Source organism: Micropterus dolomieu, linkage group LG17, assembly GCF_021292245.1.
Source record: "Micropterus dolomieu isolate WLL.071019.BEF.003 ecotype Adirondacks linkage group LG17, ASM2129224v1, whole genome shotgun sequence".
Taxonomy (NCBI): Eukaryota; Metazoa; Chordata; class Actinopteri; order Centrarchiformes; family Centrarchidae; genus Micropterus; species Micropterus dolomieu.
In genome coordinates, this window is record NC_060166.1 from 18,568,505 (window position 1) to 18,589,658 (window position 21,154).

Below are 21,154 nucleotides of genomic sequence, written 5' to 3' on the forward strand. Positions count from 1 at the left end.
GAGTTACTGGGTTATTCCACAGGAATTGTTCCTGACACTGTGAGTCAGAAATCAGCTGTTCATCAGAGTGATGGCTTGTGGGAAGAAACTGCTTCTGTGTCTGTTGGTTTTGGCGTACAGTGCTCTGTAGCGCCTACCAGAGGGGAGGAGCTGCAACAGGTTGTGTCTGGGGTGAGATGGATCTGCAGTGATGTGTCCTGCCCATTTCCTGACTCTGGAAATGTATAAGTCCTGAATGGAGGGCAGGTTGACACCGATGATTTTTTCTGCAGTCCTGACTGTCCATTGTAGTCTGCTCCTGTCCTTTTTGCTGGCAGATCCAAACCAGACAGTGATGGAGGTGCAGAGAACAGACTGGATGATGGCTGTGTAGAACTGGATCAGCAGCTCCTTAGGCAGGTTGAGCTTCCTGAACTGATGCAAGAAGGTCCTCTGCTGGGCCTTCTTGATGATCGTGTCAGTGTTCGGCTCCCACTTCAGGTCCCGGGATATAGTGGATCCCAGAAACCTGAAGGATTCCACAGCAGACACAAGGCTGTTGAGTATGGTGATGGGGGGGCAGAGTGGGGGGGCTCCTCCTGAAGTCCACGGTTATCTCCACAGTTTTGAGCATGTTAAGCTCCAGGTTGTTCTGACCGCACCAGAGAGCCAGCTGATCAACCTCCCGTCTGACAGATGGGTCTCCTGAGGTGCAGTCGTTGGTGTAGAAGGAGAAGAGCAGGGGGGAGAGCACACACCCCTGGGGGCGCCAGTGCTGATAGTCCGGGTGCTGGATGTGATGTTTCCCAGCCTCACCTGCTGACTCCTGTCAGTCAGGAAGTCTATGATCCACTGACAGGAGGAGGTTGGCACAGTGAGCTGGGTGAGTTTGGTGCTGAGGATGTCCGGGATGATGGTGTTGAACGCAGAGCTGAAGTCCACGAACAGGATCCTTGCATATGTCCCTGGAGAGTCGAGGTGTTGCAGGATGTGATGCAGACCCAAGTTGACAGCATCATCCACTGACCTGTTAGCCCTGTAGGAAAACTGCAGGGGGTCCAGCAGGGGGCCTGTGATGTCCTTCAGGTGGGCCAACACCAGTCTTTCCAGCTGGTCCGCACAGATTTTCAGGCAAGATGGAGACACACTGTCGGAGCCAGGAGCCTTCCTGATCTTCTGCCTTTGGAAGAGGTGGCTCACGTCCTCTTCACAGATCTTGAGTGCAGGTGAGAGGTCAGAGGGGGAAGGTAACTGTTTGAAGATGACGTTGGAGTGGGGGAGAGGTGTGACTGTGGGCTTTTCAAACCTACAGTAGAAACCATTCAGCTCGTCTGCCAGTCGTTGAGTACCAGCAGTGTTGGGGGATGGTCCCTTGTAGTTTTTGAGTGTCCGTAGGCATCTCCACACTGACACAGGGTCGCAGGCTGCAAAGCTGTTATTTAGCTTTTCAGCATAGCCCCTCTTTGCAGCTTTGACCTCTTTAGTTAGCGTGTTCCTGGCCTGGTAGTACAGGACTCTGTCCCCACTTCTGAAGGCCTCCTCCTTGGTCTGACGAAGCTGCCTGAGTTTCGCTGTGAAACAGGGTTTTTGGTTGTTGTATGTGCGGAAGATTTTAGTCGGCAAATACATGTCCTCACAAAAACTGATGTAAGATGTGACAGTGTCAGTTAGTTCGTTCTTGTCAGTGGCTGCAGACTCAAAAACACTCCAGTCAGTGCAGTCAAAGCAGGCCTGTAACTCCAGCTTTGACTCGTTGGTCCATCTTTTCACAGTCTTTACAACAGGTTTGGCAGATTTCCGTTTTTGCCTGTGTGTCGGGATAAGTTGAATCAGACAGTGATCAGAGAGTCCCAAGGCTGCACGGGGAACAGAGTGATATTATGTAGTGTAGCAGTGGTCCAGTGTGTTCGTGTCCCTGGTGGGACACTTAATATGCTGTCTGTACTTTGGAAGTTCATGACTGAGGTTTGCTTTGTTAAAGTCCCCAAGAACAATGAGCAGGGAGTCTGGATGTTTCTTCTCCACGTTAGTTATCTGGTCGGCCAGGTGTAGTAACGCCTCACTAACACAGCCCTGAGGTGGAATGTAAACGGCAACCAGAACAAACGAGGAAAACTCCCGCGGTGAATAAAACGGTTTACAGTTTATAAATAATGTCTCTAAGTGAGGGCTGCACGATTTCTTCAACACTGTGACATCTGTGCACCAACCTTCGTTTATATAGAAACAGGGCCCGCCTCCCCGTGTTTTTCCCGTGAGCTCCCTTTAACGATCCGCGCGGATGAGATTAAATCCCGGTAGATGAAGTGCGCTGTCTGGGATGCGCTCGGTGAGCCAGGATTCGGTGAAACAGAGGGCAGCAGATCTGCAGAAGTCCGAGTTAGTTCTGTTGAGGAGAAGCAGTTCGCAATTTTGGTGGCCAGAGAGCGGACATCAGCCAGGTGAATTGAAGGCAGCGCAGTGCGAAATCCCCGCTGTCTCAGTTTAACCAGCGCGCCTGCATGTTTTCCCCTGCGTCGTTTCCAAAGGATCCCAAACAGATCTGCCGCTCCTCCAACTAATAACTCCGGGATAGTTCCAGGGTCAATAAAGAGCGGTGGAATAGTATGAGCAGTTGAAAGTCTAATGTTTAAGAGCTCTTCTCTGGTAAAAGTTACCAGGCGGCCATCTGCAGCGCCATCTTGGTTGTAAATCTTTGTAAATTTTTACACTGTTGGCAGAGCAGCTTCACAGAGATGTTGAAGTGCCCTCCTGGAGAGCATATTGAGCGTAGCCTTGCAGAAGAAGTACACACTTCAGACACTGTGTACCTTCGTACGTTCTGCCCACAGTTGGAAACCTGCATTAAGAACCAAGTAGTCTCAATTACACATTGTACCTTTTTAAGTAGAGGTTTAACCAGCTAGTGCAGTCAGCTATAAACAGTGTTGGGCAAGTTACTCAGAAATTGTAATATATTACAAGTTACTTATTCCTCCTTAAAAAAGTAATATTATTACTTTACTTATTACTGGGTGATAAAAGTAACTAGTTACGTTACTCGTTACGTTACTATATTACTTTCCAGTATTTCCTACAGGATGACAGTGCTGGGGGTAATTCTTTAGACAGGTAGCAAGCGGAGGTGCTGCACGAATACATGCTCCTCAGTGCAGCTCCTCAATCAAATATGATTTTAAATACGCCTAGTAAAAAAATTAGAAAATCAATATGTGGCGGTCAGCGTTGATAATTATCCAAATTACAGGCTAATTATGGGAAACACTGCTTTCACTACCACCCCCAAACAAAGCTGTCTCTTTGTACATGTAGCCTATTCAGTAGTTACAAAACGATACGTTAACGCCACTCTCTCCAGACGAGTCCAAGCATCAGTGACAGCAATTGCCGGAGTTTCTTTCTGTAAGTTTCACGTTGCTGTGCTGCTTCTGCGGATGCTTCAGTAAATCAGATGCAGAAACGTTAGCGTTTGAAAGCTTTTTGCTGGTCGCACAGAGTTTACAATAGACGACAATGTTCTTTGCATCTTAGACTGTGACACAATAATGGCAGTAGCTACTTACAGCTGTGGAAAGAACGCCTCACTCCCTCCTTCTACATTCTTCCTTTAGTTTTGGCTATCAGCGGACATGAACAACAGAAGGTCCGGTGCCGCTGACCTGCCGTACAGTCATGGATTCACATCAAGTATGGTGCGTTCAGTAACGAATAACACAGCGTTACTTGCATTAGTAGGCTAACTGTAATAATATTACTGTTTTCGAAAAGTAATTAGTTACACTACTAGTTACTGGGAAAAGTAATATTATTATACGTGTTACTGCCCAACACTGGTTATAAATTAACCATAATCCGCATTGTAGGTCCCAGAAATGGCCAGAGAGCTTTAAAAGGTTTAACTAGTAGGTGGTTGAGGAGGCAGGTTGTATAGAAACACCAGTTTCAACAGAGACTCACTGGCATTCAACATAATGTTGCACTTGTGATTCTGCCAAAGTAGCTGGAGATGAGGAAGTCATTTTGTATCTAATATAATCTCGTTTTTGAGTAAGTTTGTCTACGGTGTCAAAATGAAATCTAGGGTTACTGATTAAGCGAGAGAAATACGCTGCTTTAGCAGTGGACAAAGCATGCTTATAATTCAATACAGGCTCGTGCCATGAGGGGTAGTAATGTTTTGAGTTACACCATTTGCGTTTCAATCTCCTGCAAGCAGGGTGCGAATTATACAGTGACAACCAGGGGGTCAACTTTTTTTCCAGGTCCAAAAGAAAACCCAGTACAGCGGAGATGCAGGCTTCAGTGAACTAAAATCTTACAATGCTTACAGTATCCTTGCTTATTTAACTAATGTCATCAGTCATTAGGTGGATGATGATAAGTCAGATTCATTACACCAGTTCATGGGTGCCCCATACCACATGACAATTTTTTTAAGTCAGAGGTCACCAAGTATTCTAGAGCAAAACTGCCAGCAAGTCAGACACACAACAGCAGACCGTCATGACCGCTCAAAACAGACCCACACAGTGTTGATACAGAACTAAAGACACATAAAATACAGTCTGCATTATTATCTCTAATTCCTAATTTTTATTGTGGTATCCAATATTTGTGCATTTGACTCATAACAGTTCAAAATAGCACTGTAGCAGCAGGACAGAGGGTCAGTGACCTTCTACGGGGAGAGCAGTGATTGGTGGTTATGTAGGGACTGAACCCGTCTATAGAATTTATCATTATCATCAAGTTTAAAGTTTAAACTTACTCTTTTTTAGCAAATATCTCCTTTCCTCTTGCTCATGTTGACTGTGAATGATGTAATCTGCGTCCAATAAAGCAGTAATCATACACTGTTGTTGGGGAATTGGGAATTTTTGGGAATTCCAGAGTTAAAACAAATGCCATGTTTATTGTGAAAGGACTCACAAAAGACTTCAAATGAAATAAAATATATTGATGTAAAAATGTATCTCTACAATAACTAATCCCCTATTTCACTATTTCATGCCTAAACACCATTGTTAGCTGACAATTACATAAAATATGAAATTACATAGTTATAATTAAATGATAGGGTGGGCTCTCAGCTAGCTAACATCAGATAGCTCATTTTAAGTCAAAGAAATGCTAATTACGAATCTCTGAAGGTAGGAAAGTTAAGTGTATTAAAGCAGCTAGATAGATAACTACTGACATTAACCTGCTGCGTCTCCATTAGCGTGTGATGCACCAACTGGAGCAGCTGCACTGCAAGTGATGCAGACAGACAAGACATTCAACTAACTTCAATGTTAGGAAATGGTACGGTCCATTTTAGGGGTGTCTGAAATCATATTTCAAGATTCTTGAATATAAATATATTGTAATATTTACAAAAACAGGTAACAAAGACCCCCCTGAACTGTTGGTTTTGCCTCTTTTGGGTGGGTCCAGGCCTTAACTAGGGGGGTCAGACCCCAATCCCAGGGTCCCCGAATCTTTGATCATCTTGTTATGGTAGAAAGAGGTACAACTGTATGAACTGTTCCCTGGGAAAAGCATAGCTTAGGGAGATGTTTTAAAACAAACCTTAAATAAGTTGAAGGTAATATCAAGGTAATATCAAGTCTGGAGGTTAAAGTGAAAATAGACTTATAGTTTAAGGCAACACCTCCACCTTGTGTTGTAGCCAACATGGGCACTGGTATAGTCAGGTGGCGAAGCTTCAAAAGAAGACATTCAGTTTCAGCCATGTTTCACATAAACCAAGCAAATCCAGGTCATGCTGAAGAATCAAATAATTTATCAGTAAGGCTGATATTTGTTGCCACAGCTTTCAGTAATAGGCCAATCTTTAGATCTACCAGTAGATGATGCATTAATTAAAGCAAGATACCTTAATATAATTAGTAGAACATTTTGGTAACCTGTGCACACAATGGTGTAGGGTTTGTGACCACTGCCAGTGTCAAGGTTTCCCTCCCCAAAAATCACATGAAAATTACAGTTTAAGGTGAGTCGTGTGATGTAAACATAAAATATGTTGGCGTGTGTGAGGTGGTATCTGATGGTATCTGACAAAGATAAAGAGAGAGAGGATCTGAGGAGGGAAGAGATGAGAACAAATGGGTTAAAGGAGAGGAAAAGAGGTAGACAGACAAAGCCAACAAAGTCCCATAACTCAGCATTTGTGTTAGTGTTACATTTACAGAAATATAATTTTAATACATAATACATCCTGTGTCAGATGGGTGCACTGCTGTAACAAATTATGAATGTTAATAATGCAGTGAGTAGAATCTATGGAATCTATGAGAGTATTTCTGAAATTAAATAATAGATAATAAATATAAACCATTATCATAATGGCCTTTCACATTGTCCTGTCATGCTGTTTTGGTTCTATCTTCATCATCGGGGGGGATTTGATGTCTCCCGTATTAAAAATTGACTATGTTTTGGCATTTTCAACTCAATTCAGATAAAAGCTTCGGCCAAATTCACATAAATTGAAATGGCATTGGAGAAAAACACAGTGTTTATGTAATGAAATCACGTAGCTGTTTTCATCAAAATTTCAGACTGTCATGGTTCAGTTTTGAACTAATTGAAGGATTGCATTTTACTCTGTTTCTTCAGCGACCCCATTGGATGAGCTCTGAAAGCACGTTGTTCAATTAAAAAATAAAGCTTTTCATTTAATTTCCCAAAAAGCTGACATTAAGCTTCACGTAACTGCAACATAATGGAAGATTAGCTAATTTAAAGATAAAATGGTTTACAAAGTGCTGAACAAGAAATAAAACATAAAAACACATAAAAAACACATAGAAACACATAAAAAACACATAGAAACACATAAAACAACAAGACTACACAGCTCTCATGCTGGGTTAAAAGCCAGGGAATACAAGTGGGTTTTAAGACGGGATTTAAAACATTCGAGGGTCGGAGCCAATTTGACCTGTGGAGGTAGCTCATTCCACAGTTTAGGGGCTGCTGTCGCCCCTGGTTTTTAACCTGGTTTTTGGAGCGACCAGCCGAAGTTGAAAAAAGGTTCCAGTAAAAGCTACAGCTGTGTTACAGGCTAAAACCAAAAAACCCTTGTGTCCATGTCTGCATCAGGACCTGGTGAATGGGTGGATATGTATGCATATATATGCGTGTGTGTGTGTGTGTGTGTGTGTGTGTGTGTGTGTGTGTGTGGTGATGGGTGGAGTAGAAGGTAAATTAATATAACAGATGGTTTAAGGTTTATGGCAACAAATGATTGTGAAAGGTCAGAAGACACAGTCTGACATTTACCAAGGAATACATCTTTTGCTAAATGCCCGTGCACACACACACACACACACACAATGCATGGCAGGTTTCAGCGTCGATTCCTCGACGAGTTCTTGACAGCAGAGTGGGGACGATGGAGAGTCAGAGACATTTGCTGTTTGTCTGCAGATCAACTTTCGATCAAACATTACTTATCGGGATTTGCGCGAGCGTTTTTAAGATCCGCAGCTTAAGAAGCTCCCTCAAACGCTTTCTCACTCCAACACAAACTCACACACACTCACACATGGGCTGGCAGAGCTCCAACTTCATTACAAGAGCACTCTGCAGGCTGATTGAGTGATCAAAGCTAATCGCATTTAATCATATCTAATCATATGTAATGACCAATACTGAGTGCTCATGCATGACAACATTCTCCACTCACTCTCCATCTCTCAACTCTCCTCTCTTCTCCTCCTTTTCTCCTTGACCACTCACCTACTAACAACCTCTCCTCTGCCCCATGTTCCTTTGTCTTCCATGTTTACTCTCAAAAACAAGACTGAAATTAAGCGAGAGAGAGAGGAGAGAAAGGGGTAGAAGGACAATGTCTAAAAGAGGAGGAAAATAAAGATAACAGAGAGGGTGACAGATGGACATCCTCAGTAGAACATTGAGCGCCTCAGCAGGCGCAGCTTGCAGTGCCTTTGTTGTATTGGACGCTTAAGGAATGAACAAGATGCTCTTCCTTCAGGCTCGGCTGTGTGACTAACAGCTTTGTCAGAACAACTGGAAGAGGATGATCTGGCAGTCACAGGCAACACTTTTGACATTATCTTCTTCTTTCCAATTTATATTCAGTACACAGCTATAAAAGCAGCGTCTTAAGCCTCTGTGATTTCTCCCAATGTTTTTCTGAGCTTTGATCACATTTTGAAGTCCCACTAAGATTCTCTCTTTAGACTGTGGTTACATGTAATAATAATAATATAGTGTGATAACTAGTAGGGATTAATCAAACTGCACACAGAGCATAAATATTCTTATGGTATGAATTTATAGCTGTCACCTGGGGTGTTACGTGGTCTCATCTGATAAAGTTGTGGTTGTGAGATGCTGCGGCACTGGATGCCTGTTGAAAAGAATGTATAAAACTACGCAGCACAAATTCAATCTTGCATGACCTTAAAATAAAAGCTCCCCTTTTATGTCACATCAGCTCACCTGATTTTATTCCTCTGCTTTTATTCCTCTACCCAAACCTAATCTTTATTAAAGTGGAAGGTAGTTTTGAGAAAACCAAAGAGTGCACTTGAAGAAAACAAACTGCTCTCACCTTGCAGTTATGTTGTCCCTTTTAAGGTGTTAGTATGCTTCAAACAAAGTGCTTGTCCGGTGGTCACACAGCTTCTGACACTCCCTCCCCCAACACTTTTTTGACATTGGAATTGGGAGGGCTGTTTTCTTTTGCAATTTTCCTCTTTCCAACAATTGGACAAGCACGTCCACTTTATGTAGCAATTGGGTAGGCAAGGCAAGAAATAAGGAAGGGTTTGAACTTCTCTTTCAGGCTCTCCTTTTCTCAATTACTTCTGCATTTTCATGTTTACAACAACAGCGTGCAACACCATGACTTTCCGTTAGCTCCATTTGTATTTTTGCCCCACCTTCGAATGTGGCCACTTGGAACAGCTATGAACACGTTTGCCTTTACCTGGTTAAACAATGCTTAATAGCCAATAGTTTAGCCTTTATTCTAAAGAGGAGTCACTTACTTCTGGGGGGTTTTCAGATGTGATCAGATCTTTCATACTCTTTAGGATTTGTATGTGTAGTGAATATTGATGTGGAGAGATATTTTATCAAAGTCAAAAGCAATAAAAATAGATTGGCTCTTGATCAGACTGATCAGAGGCAGACTGTAATTAAGATAACCACCACTCTCCTCAAGTTAAGTGCTTCTATCCAATCTTCAAAGAATGTGGAAATGATAAGAAAGTAAATATCTGTTATGTAACTTGTGAACCATGACATTTTTGCCAATAGAACTGCCAAACGCCATTTAATTTCATAAATAATCATCTGCTTAGAAAACTCTGCAAATGAATTGTCAAGTGCTTGGTTTTCAGTGCCAAAATGAAACAAAAGCACTGAGTGTCCTGAAGAGCAAAACCAACTCCAGTAATCCCTGACGATGTCTGAGTTCAGTTCATTTTTAAGTACCTCACTTGTGCCTCCAACAAGCACAGATTGCTATGCCTTTACCGAGTGTGACAGTTTAAATATTGTTTCAGATGCTTTTGCCGCCTGCCAAGCTAAATATCAGGGGAAGAGCTGTTGTAACATAAACCTTATACCCACAAAAAAAACAAAAAACACTATAGCCAAGGCCTCAGGCTTTTGGAGATCATAAACAAGCAAACAGACATCAGGGCATATGTTTGTCTCCCTCCCCAGGATGCTTTGCTGCGGCTGGCGGCTGTTGTTGACGCGCGCTCGCTGCGAGTGGCCCTTCGAGACAGCATACAGGAGCTGCTACCCAGCACGGTATTTACATACAAACTCTACAATTGCACAAACAGATGAACATAAATTACATTTCCTTGATAAACTGCATGAAAAAAAGCTACCTGTTAGTATTCACAGCGGTGCAGCTAAATGCCTCCATCCAAGACCAGGGAACAGCGGCCCAGGCCTTGTTGCAAATGGATGAGGCTCATCACTCATTAAATTAATTTGAATCTGATTAATTATTACAAATGAATGTGTACGTATATGTGTGTTGTATTCCAGGAGTGTGTATGTGTCTACATGCTGGAGGGAGACTCGAGGCTGCTATCTGACAACCCGCCACATGAACTCCCACAGGAGGGAAAGATCAGGTGTGTACTCAGAGTGCGTGTGTGTGCTCAAGCGCGCGTGTGTGTGTCTATGTAGCCAGCCGCGGATGTTTTGCAATAGAACAAGGGAGAGATGAAGAGGGGGAAACAGAGATGGCTGTTCTCTGTGTGAAAAGCAGGTGTCATCTGAATGAATATGAGCCACGCAGCCCGAAATCACATCATCAGCCCGGAGACTGGATTGTCACAGAGAGAGATCTCATCATCAAGACACACATGGACCTTCTCCTCTTATTTTTACAACCTCCTGCTTGCTTTTCTCATCCCCGTCTCCAATGGGCTCTCATTAAAAATCTCCCTTTATATCACTCTCCCCCCCTCTTATGACACATCACTCTGTGTCCCTCTGACAAACCCTTTCCCTGTCTTATCATCTGCTATTACACCTTCCCACCTCACTGCATCAGTCTGTCGTTGCCCTTTTTTTAACTCTCAGCCTGCTTTCTCCCCGAAGAGCCATGAGGCACTAAGCCTACCCTCCTTCCTGCAGCTCCTCTTTCTCTCTCACCTTCAATCCCTCTTCCCAGCGGAAGCGTTGCAGGGCTAATAGCCGAGGTGACAGCGCCCGGGGTCCCTCAGTGAGACATGGCGATCCTCTCCTCTCTTAAGTGCTCTCTGAAACTCTATAACCCTGTGTGCTACCGCGACTGCTGCCCTGGCTCCGGGAAAAAAAACAACACTACATTATAGATGAAACTGCCTGTTTGCCATACAAGAACCCTTTTTCCAACACCTCATTGCCACACAAACACAGGATGACACACGCTCAAACATGCTTTTGCAGACACGAACAAGCAAAGACATGAGCACAGACCACACGTACACACAGCAGACACGCAGACAACACACACAATCCGATGGACTCACTTACATACACATATTTGTCAGGGCTGCATGCAGGCTAGAGGTAGTGGGATATTTAAAGAGCACATTAAGAGAGCACTTTGTTAGTTTACTCCCTCCCATTCACCTGCTTATATAAGCCTGTTATCAAGACCTTGGCATACACACACGCGTGCACACACACCCACGCGCACGCACACACACACACACAAACAGGCATACACACTCAATTAACCCATTTGAGAGGCAGAAGGCCACTTTGTTTGGGCCTCGTTCCATCCCACTTCTAATACATACAAACCCATTAACAGGACCTTGACACACACGCACACACACACACAGCCACACAAATGTACAAAAAAGCCAGGACTGCTTCCATGATCGTTTATCCTCCAAACAATTTGTATTGTACAAGATAACTGAAGCCTCATAGCCAAACAAGCTATTGTTAGAAGCACTGCAAAAGGAAGACACACAGTCCAAGGTCAGTGATACACACACACAATGCAGTTGTGTTTTTTTCATCTAAAACACTCAAACTTTTTTCCACTTTGTATATTTTTCTAGTAGAGCATGACATAGACAAATGCTTGACAGATTGCAGATGAGTGATAATAATATGGGTTTTGCCATTATTTGTCACTGTGGTTTTGACAACATTCAGTTTGTAAGATTCTCATACATGTGAAGAAATCCTTAAAATTTTACATTACAACATCTGGATAAAAACAATTTGGTGGTCTACAATCTAGTAGTAATAAATAGTCTACATTGATACAATATTGTGTGGTTATGTACCAAATCAGCAGCAGGAAAATATACATCAAATGGGTGACGGTCCAAGCATTCAGCCTTTACTACGCTGCCTGGCACAATGTGTTTACCAAGTTTTTTGTGAGCTATGTTTCAGAGTTGAAATGATCAATCATATGGACACACATGCAGACTAATAACTGTTATCAGAGAGGAATTATTTCACTTACTGTTGACCATGTCGCTCTTATCTTTTGTCCGCAAAACCTCATAGAAAATAACACAATGCAATACCTTAACTGCAGATCCAGAATTAGGCTGAATCAGAATTTTATTTTCAACACACATTCAAAACACCATCAGCTGTAAGGATCACTGCAGGGTTTATTAATGACGGTTAAGCGGTTACGACAAATGAAGCTCATTTAGTATTTTCAGGCAGGAACGTGAAGCCATTAGCATCCCCCAGTTAAATTAATCACCAGCTGATTTCTATGAGTGCCAACTACACACCTACGCACACATTTCCTGTATCTCAGTGGTCTGTTTCAACGTCCATTTCAAAGTCTTTGCTACTGCTACTGCTGCTGAACGTTGTCACAGGCCACCGCTGCACTGTCAACACAACGCCCACCACACCAGCTTTAACCTGTATGTTATTCAATTTGAGCTATTTTGCTGTAAACTGTTCAAAACAGATTTATGAAGCTTTAGTTGACCCTATAGATATCTCCATACACCACCCATTTAAACATACATTTTATTATCTAATAGCTATGTCATATGTTCACAGAGAAAACTAAATAACAGTATTTTTCCTAACGCCCCAGGGTGGGTTTTTTGCTCTGTCTGTGCTCACCATATATTGGCTTCAGGGCGTGCAGGAAAGCTGCTTTGAACAAAGACATTACACAAAGGTCAGCTGCATTGGTCACAATTGTAAATTACAATGGGAATGTTTTTTGACTCAAGTGGACCATACCTCTTTGAGCTGAAATAAATGGACACTTTTAAATCAGTGCGGACATTTGGCTGCAATGGTTTGAGGGGATTTCAGACTCTGTGAGCATGTAAAGGAGTGACTGCTGCTATGTGTGTCTGTGTTTGTGTGTAGTTACTGGAGGGTTCAGTACATTATTATGTGAAACACATAGATCTCGAATTTACCTGTGTGCATGGGTGAAATTATTTTCTCTCTTTTTTTGTCCTTCGTTTCCACATTCATTCAAGTCTGAGTGTGTGTGCGCACTGAGGTGTGCAGCAGTGATGCCACAAGTGTGTATGTGTCTTTGTGTCTTTTGGCAGTAGTTGGTCCAGAATAAACAAATCCCATATTTTAGCATAAGAAAGCTGAACCTCTGTATTAAATCTAACACACACACACAGACCTGCACCTTTGCCATCATCATACCTGGCTTCACACCTGGCCGGCACTTTCACACACAGACAAATGGTTGTATTGATTTCATATAATTTCACAATGAATAATAGCTCTGTTCAGACATGCTTTGGTTAGTGTCAATGAACACAACGTGTCTGTTTTTGTAATGCTGGTGATTGTTTTTCCATTTGCTCCAATTTTCTTCAAAATCCCCTCTTCCTCTTTGTCTCCCCGGTGTCTGACAGACACACTCTCTTTCTCTGTCTCTGTTTCTCACACTGTCTGATGTGCTGCAGGTAATTGTCTTTCTCAAACCTGAGTCAAATTCAACTTCTATCTGTCTGTCTTAGGAGTATCGCGGAGCAGCTGAAGCGATGTCAGAGTGCCGGCCTCCCTCTGTCCGAACTGCCGGAAAAATACAGAATCTGCCTCGCAGCACCGTTACCAGCACACAGAAGAGGTGTGTGAGTGGTTTACCAGTATGTGTGTGTGTGTTAAAGGGTGTAGCGAGGGCGTGAATGATGCTGACAAATGGATGAACATCTGAGTGGATGTGTGTGTATGTATCTGCTTGTTTGAGGATGCATGAGCGCCTGTTCATGCAAAGGAGAAAAGAGATGTGAGAATGTGGGAGTAAAAAATACAAATGAAAGGAGGTAGAGAGAGAAGTAGTGAACAAGAGATGATGATTGCCCAGGGAGAAGTATGGAGCCGCGTGGGCAGTAAAACTGTACAAGAGAACCCCCCCCAAAAAAAGCAATGAAAGGTTTATGATGGAAAAAATGCAAGAGCTGTGCAAGTGGTTGTTTAGTCTCCCCAGTATACAGGTCTGTGCATTCCTCACTGCATTGGACCGCATACACTAGATTGCTTTTCTTTTGTTGGGGGTGCAAGACCCAACCAGCAGATACAAGAAAAAGGCCATAGAATGTCTACAACAGCTACAGAAAGACAACACCATCTCCTGTGAACAATATTACCTTTTGTATCCTGGAGAAGCCATTCCATACATATATGGACTACCCAAGATACACAAAGAAGGAGCTCCACTCAGGCCGATTATCAGCAGCATTAACTCGGTCACCTACAACATTGCCAAACACATTTCTACCATCTTAGCTCCCTTGGTGGGAAACACGCCACACCACATCCAAAACTCCATTGTCTTTGTAAACAAAGTTCGAGGACTGAAACTGGACCCAGATGAAACCTATGATGTGACTTCTTTGTTCACCTGCATCCCCACCATAGAAGCAGTAGAAACCATAAGGAAACAGCTAACACAAGACAACACCCTGGACTACAGAACTAGCCTTAGCCCTGACCAGATCTGCAAATTACTCGACCTCTGTCTAAACACCACCTTTTTCCAGTACAACGGAGGATTCTACAGACAGAAGCATGGCTGTGCCATGGGCTCACCAGTATCCCAGATTGTGGCGAACATCTACATGGAAGAAGTGGAGAGCAAAGCCCTCAACTCCTTCAGAGGAACAGCACCGAGCCACTGGTACAGGTATGTGGACGACACCTGGGTCAAAATTAAAAGCCAGGAAATGCAAGCCTTCACAGAACACATCAACTCTGTTTACAGTTTACAGAAAACCCACACATACAGACCAATACCTACTCTTCGATTCCCACCACCCACTGGAGCATAAGCTAGGAGTCATGAGAACACGGCACTACAGAGCGGAAAACATACCAACAAGCGCCCAAGCCAGAGAGAAGGGACAGAAACACCTGAAGAGGGCACTTACAGCCCGTGGATACCCTAAATGGACCTTTGTGAAAACAGCCACAAGATCCAGGAAGAACAAAACTACAGGGGATGAAGAAAAGAAGGTCAAACACAACGCAACACTGTGATTCCATACGTGTCTTGAGTATCAGAGAAACTCAGGAGGATTTTCAACAAACACAACATCCCTGTGTTTTTTTAAACCCAAGAACACACTAAGACAGATGCTGGTACACCCCAAAGACAAGCACAAGAAAAGCAATCTAGTGTATGCGGTCCAATGCAGTGAGGAATGCACAGACCTGTATATTGGGGAGACTAAACAACCACTACACAAACGCATGGCTCAACACAGAAGGGCCAACTCCTCAGGTCAAGACTCTGCAGTTTACTTACATTTGAAGGACAGAGGACAACCGTTTGAGGACCACCAGGTGCACATTTTAGACAGAGAAGATGGATGGTTTGAAAGAGGTGTCAAGGAAGCCATCTACACCCGGGTTGAGAAGACATTGCTGAATAGAGGAGGAGGTCTACGCCACCACTTATCCCCCACTTGCAATGCTGTCCTTTCATCACTTCCCAGGAAACTCAACAAATGTAACCTATTCAGGTGAAGATGCCAACGATGGTCGTTCAGTGTGGCCTCTGGTAGTCCTAACGGCCATAACGACTGTCGGGAACACTAACGAACCAGCGATATCGACGATCCTGGCAAACGACGCCACTGAGGTTAAATAGCTGCGTTTCCCTACCAGTCAGTCAGAACTGAAGAAGTCCTTTGGATGAGGGACAAAACGTCTTCTAGTATCTTCAACCAAGTCCAATTGCCCTTGACTTTAACCTTCTTTGGATAACTATGACCTGGATGACTGAGAATCTTCACAGACATCTAAAAGCAGAGATCAGAGAATAACCTGGAGGGATGTAAACAGGACATCCTGAAGTACAAATGCATGACCGCTGTGCACTCTGTGGATCAATAAGAACCACTGAACTGATGTTGCAGAAGTAAGAGTTTGGTTCCAATGTGGTGAACACATCATTATGTGTGTTGTTTTGTCTGCTGTCCACACATGCAGCCTCACTCACCTCTATGCCAGACTTATGTTGTTCATAAAGCTCTTCTGTCGCTGTCTGATCTACATCAATGACAATAACAAATGAAAGAGAAGAAAAGAATAAAGTTATTGCAAGGACATTGGGTTTATTTTTTTCCATTTCCCCTGCATATTTCTATTAGTATTAGAACATGGAGATAGAACAAATAAGATTAACACAAGGTCATGAAAAGAAAATGAAAGTCTGTTTTGTCTGAATCAATGTAATATGTATTATGAAAGCTTTTTTTATTTATTTCTTTTAGCTGTTGTCATTCCTATCTTGGACCAGGAGCGAGACAAGGCCATCGCTGTCTTACTGGTGAGTCCTTGCATTCAAGGACATACAATAGGGTTTCAAGAAATTAATAAATTGAAGTAATGAAAGCAATTGCTGCCTTTAACCTCCTTCTTAATGAAAAGGTAGATACTGACAGACAATTCATTTGATTTTACTTAACACTCACAAATTAAATGAACTCCACAGCTCATGTATTGGACTGGACTAATGTGTGTGTGTGTGTGTGTGTGTGTGTGTGTGTGTGTGTGTGTTGCAGGTGGGCTGTAATCCGCTATCTGATCAGGATGAACTGCATCTTAATATGCTGGAAAAACACGTTAGTTCTCTCTTTCTCTATCTTTTTCTTCATCCTATATAGACCTTATCAAAATCAATAAAAAAAAAAATTCTAAAATGTTCTTTAATCTGACTTCTGTGTGTGTGTGTTTCTGTATACGTGCATGACGTCACAGGCCTCAGTGGCGTGTGTGCGTGTCCAGGCTGTTCAGACGTCCTACCAGAGGCCTCCTCTCAGCCCCTCTCCCGTACAGTCCCACAATGCATTGCTGCACCTCAATGTCTCGGACCAGGACTACTCCGAACTGGACCGCAACATCCTGCAACTCTGCGGTATGCAAACAAGCCTCCTTCACTCTCTCTCTCTCTCACTCACATACATCTTACATCTCCGCCACCATATATATATACGGACACAATACATAATTACACACACGCACACCCTGGTGTATGTGAGGTGAGGTATGTTAATAGAGTAAGCCCATCTGGATAAAAAGCTCTATGAATTTAGATGGACTCTGTCAGTGGCACAAGGAAAACAGCTCCTGTGTGAAAACAGAATGCTTTGCAATACCACTGTTTAAAATCTCATGCATAATGGAAGTGGATTTGCTAATGCAGTTCCTGTGCACATACACATACATCAACAATGTTTACCCCCAGGTAATTGTCAACAAATATGAGTTGCCTTTAGTCTCTGCAGTTTTTTCCGGCCTCTACTCCACCTTTCTGCCTCTCTGGCCAGCTCTTTCCATTTGTCTTCATCTGCAGTGCAGGCAGCCCTCCATCCCTTGTCTTGTCTTCATTATTAGTCCCTCTGTTAGCTGGTTCCCGCTCACCCTTCCCCGACCTCGCTGTCTCACTGCATCCCTCCCTGGATGGCTTTCCATCCACATGCGTACATGCTCTGCATTCCCCGTCTCCCTTAACGCCAATCTGCCCTTGCCCCTCTCTGGTTTATACTCCCATCACTCACTCTCTCTCGCTCCTTTTTCTCTTTCAGGTGAGCTCTTTGACCTTGATGCAGCCTCTCTCCAGCTCAAAGTCATAAATTATGTAAGTGGTTGAGATCACCCATATGCTCTCTCATGTACACACACACACACACACACACACATACAGAGTTGAAGACGTACGGTACATGCAAACAATGCAATCCTTCCCAGTGACTCTTTCTCCTCTTCTTGTGACCAAAAGCATTTTATTGCACACTTACTTCATCTGTCTTCACGTAGTATGCCCCCCTCTATAGCCTATTTATTATAGACTCTCTGTAAAAAGGAGGGAAGCGGAGGAGAGTTGTAAAGATTGATGAGGAATGAGAGAAGGGGGCGATATCAGGCTTCAGTTACCGTATGTGCGGAAACCCGACAACAATTTAAATGTATGAAATTATTCACAGATAAAGAAAATATGAGATAGAGAGGGATAAAGCCAGAGAGAGGAGAGAGATTTGAAGGTTACACTGCATCAAAGGTAAGGCAACTTGGTTTGGATAGCATAATTCATACAATAGGACAGTTCAATGTACCTCTGCCCATCAGAGCTTCCAAGAAGCTAATAGATCATACTTTTTTATAATTAATAATATTAACAAAATAACATGGGAATCAGATTTTACAAATTCCATTTGCAGCTTAAGGACTTGGACATGAAGGACATAAAGTCTTGGTATAAAGCTTATCCTTTCCTTTAAAAAATCTGTGGTCAAATCTAAACAATTATCACCTACCTGACTTTCCCTGCACCCGTGCTACCGTTACGCTGCAGGACTAGATACATAGCACTGAACAACAACAATTGCAGCCTGCATGTAAAAGCTTTTTGATGCCTCTAAACCTGAATTTGTAGTATTTCTCCTGCGTCTGAAAGAAGGGAGAGGGAAGAGTCATGGTCGTGCAAAAGACTGCAGGGGTTTTAAGATTGAGTCTGACCTGATTTGTTTCGCCTGTTTTATTGTTACAGTTGTAAAAAGGGGGATGAGGAAGGAGGGTGGTGTGGAGCGGGAGATTGTTGCTTCTGAAGAATCGTCAGTTTGGTGGGAAGTGCTTGGGGCGGCTCTTATGGGATTAACAGCATTTGGGAAAAAGGGGGTGGAGGGGCTCATTATGTGGGTGCAGCGACATGCTTAATGCACGCGCGCGTGTGTGCGTGTGTGACTGGGGGGGCAAGTGTGTTGGCAGTGGCGGGTGTTTATCCCTGTCCTGCTTGTTCTCTATCCAGTTCTGTGGATTACAGAGAAGAATACTGTGTGAGGAAAACTCTGCACTGTGTGTAGGTGTGTGTGCAGGTATGATCGTGTATATGCTTGTGTACCTACAGTATTTGTGTCATCATGCATACAGCAGCTATGTGTGTGTTCCCCCCTCTGAGTGAATTTCAGTCTATGAATGAGAATCAAATGTTTCTCATCACAGATCGCAGCAGGAAATTGGTTGCGACTCTGCAGGTCTTACAGAGCAAAGCAGCAGAGAGAGTGCATACACACTCCTTTATTTATACACACACAGACACCTGTGTGTGTCTCTGTCTCTGTGTTTATGTGGGAATTTTGATCTTTCACATTCAAAAACAAACCTTGATCTTGCACTAAAATCACAACACCTGAAAATATTATCTTTTATTTTCAAGGTATGAATGTTTAGATGACACTTGAATATGAATGACTGTGTTTACGTAAAGCTGTTCAAAGCAAACTGGGGCTTACAGTTTAATCAATCCTCTCGCCATTGCTATCTATACTTATGTGGGATCTTTGATTTGTTTTTTGTTTTTAAATAATGGAAACGTTTATCAAACTACATGTACATCATAGTATTGATTTACAGTTTGGTGCTTCTGCAAGACAATGAAGATAATATTAAATTATTTCCTCATTTAAGCGCCAGTCATTTTCCATTGTCCAGTGATTTATAGTATTCGCTTCACACTTAGACGACAAATCTTAAATTGAGGCTTTAAAAACAATATGTCTAAAGTTCATAAAGAGAGATTTTTCTATCTGGACTGATATTGTGTTTGTGTTCTCCTTCAGCTGCAACAGCAGACTCACTCGCAGTGCTGTTGTTTGCTGCTGGTGTCCGAGGACAACCACCAGCTTTTCTGCCAGGTACACACACGCACGCACACACACACATTCTCCCTACATCTTTACCACTCTCACAAACATTTGTTTTCATAATCTCTGTTTGAAATACTGCACACAAACAACACACACAGACATTGTTCTCTTCATCTCTCGCACTCTTCCCTGCAACCACACACACACACACACACACACATATAAACGTCATCTACCATGACTCATTCCCCATAAGAATAATTTGGTAATTAAGAACCTTGACCTTTGAGCTCTGTGACATTTAGGTAGTTGGAGACAAAGTACTGGAGGAGGAGATCAGCTTCCCGGTGAGTCAACAACAAACACAATTATTTTTTCATACGAATACTTATTAATTAATTCTCATTATTGGTCTGTTTGTGTTATTTGTAAGTAATTTCCTCATCCATCTATTGTATGCCTTCATTCATTCACTTGTGTTGGGGCCATGAGGCTGCACACTATATTCAGGGAGGTTTGGTGCAGTTTGTAACAAGCTTAGTTTTAATGCAAGTGTTGTAACCCTGCCTGTAGATTTCTTGGACTGACACGTTAGAATAAACCTCCCACATGTAATCTTTTATAATCCCTGACAGCGGTTATAATTAAGACATTTGGGCAAGAGTCTCCTGTCCCTGTCTGTGGTGCAGAAGTTGCATTTTCAGCACTTTCTATTATGGTGCGAATGTCCCCCAGACAAACGATGTGTGAAATCTTGATAGTAGTTGCTGTAGAGAGATATAAGGACACAAAAAAGAGACAGCATCGATGGGCTATTTGTGCTTAATTTAACAAGGGAGGTAATAAACTTCATTCACACAGAATAAACAACCGTTATTTATATATTTTACCTCAAACATAATCTCAAGGACTCTTCCCACAACTCTGCTTTCTTACTGCTTTGTCTCTCCCCCTTATTACAGTGGTTTTCTTTATATACCTTCTATTTTTACTCACCGATTCTCCATCTCTCTCCTTTCCTCTCCTCTCCTCTCCTCTCCTCTGTTCAGCTGATGTTTGGACGCTTTGGTCAGGTTGTTGAGAAGAAGAAGTCAATTACTCTTCAGGACATCAGTGCTGTAAGGAGACATTCTTATTCTTATTCTTATTCTTATCTATTGATCTACAGTATCTAGTTATCTACTCTGTGTTTATACTAAACAAATTTTTCTGCCTCTCATCCTCTTAGGAGGAGCGGAGGCAGCTGTCCAGTATGTTGGGCTGTGAGATCTCTTCCATGCTTTGTGTACCAGTGGTCAGCAGGGCCACTGGTCAGGTTGTGGCGCTAGCATGCGCCTTCAACAAGCAGGGTGGGCAGAGGTATGTATGTGAGAGACTGTGTTCATACTGTATGCTATAACTGACCTTTTTCCTTTTTGGCTGTGTGCTGTTTTCCCCCCTCATAAATCATAAGATCACACTGAACATTTTATAACCTCTTAGCTTAACTTATTGCTGAAGTATATTTAAAATGCTGGGATGTCAGATTGAAGGTGATGTGGCTTTTCCTAATTCCTGAAGCGCTGACTCAT

At 42.8% G+C, this 21,154-nt stretch overlaps 1 protein-coding gene across 4 annotated transcripts in view; it reads left to right on the plus strand.

The window, feature by feature from the left end:
- Positions 1-21,154, plus strand: part of LOC123985743 (cGMP-dependent 3',5'-cyclic phosphodiesterase) — a 177,474-nt gene that overhangs the window by 139,688 nt on the left and 16,632 nt on the right. For all 4 annotated transcript variants that reach the window (XM_046073582.1, XM_046073581.1, XM_046073584.1 and 1 more), the window contains 11 exons: positions 9,685-9,774; positions 10,021-10,109; positions 13,455-13,564; positions 16,212-16,267; positions 16,503-16,562; positions 16,699-16,855; positions 17,526-17,578; positions 19,557-19,631; positions 19,889-19,930; positions 20,633-20,701; positions 20,812-20,942. In XM_046073582.1, the coding sequence (XP_045929538.1) occupies positions 9,685-9,774; positions 10,021-10,109; positions 13,455-13,564; positions 16,212-16,267; positions 16,503-16,562; positions 16,699-16,855; positions 17,526-17,578; positions 19,557-19,631; positions 19,889-19,930; positions 20,633-20,701; positions 20,812-20,942 (932 nt within the window). The remainder of the gene's footprint in view (positions 1-9,684; positions 9,775-10,020; positions 10,110-13,454; positions 13,565-16,211; positions 16,268-16,502; positions 16,563-16,698; positions 16,856-17,525; positions 17,579-19,556; positions 19,632-19,888; positions 19,931-20,632; positions 20,702-20,811; positions 20,943-21,154) is intronic.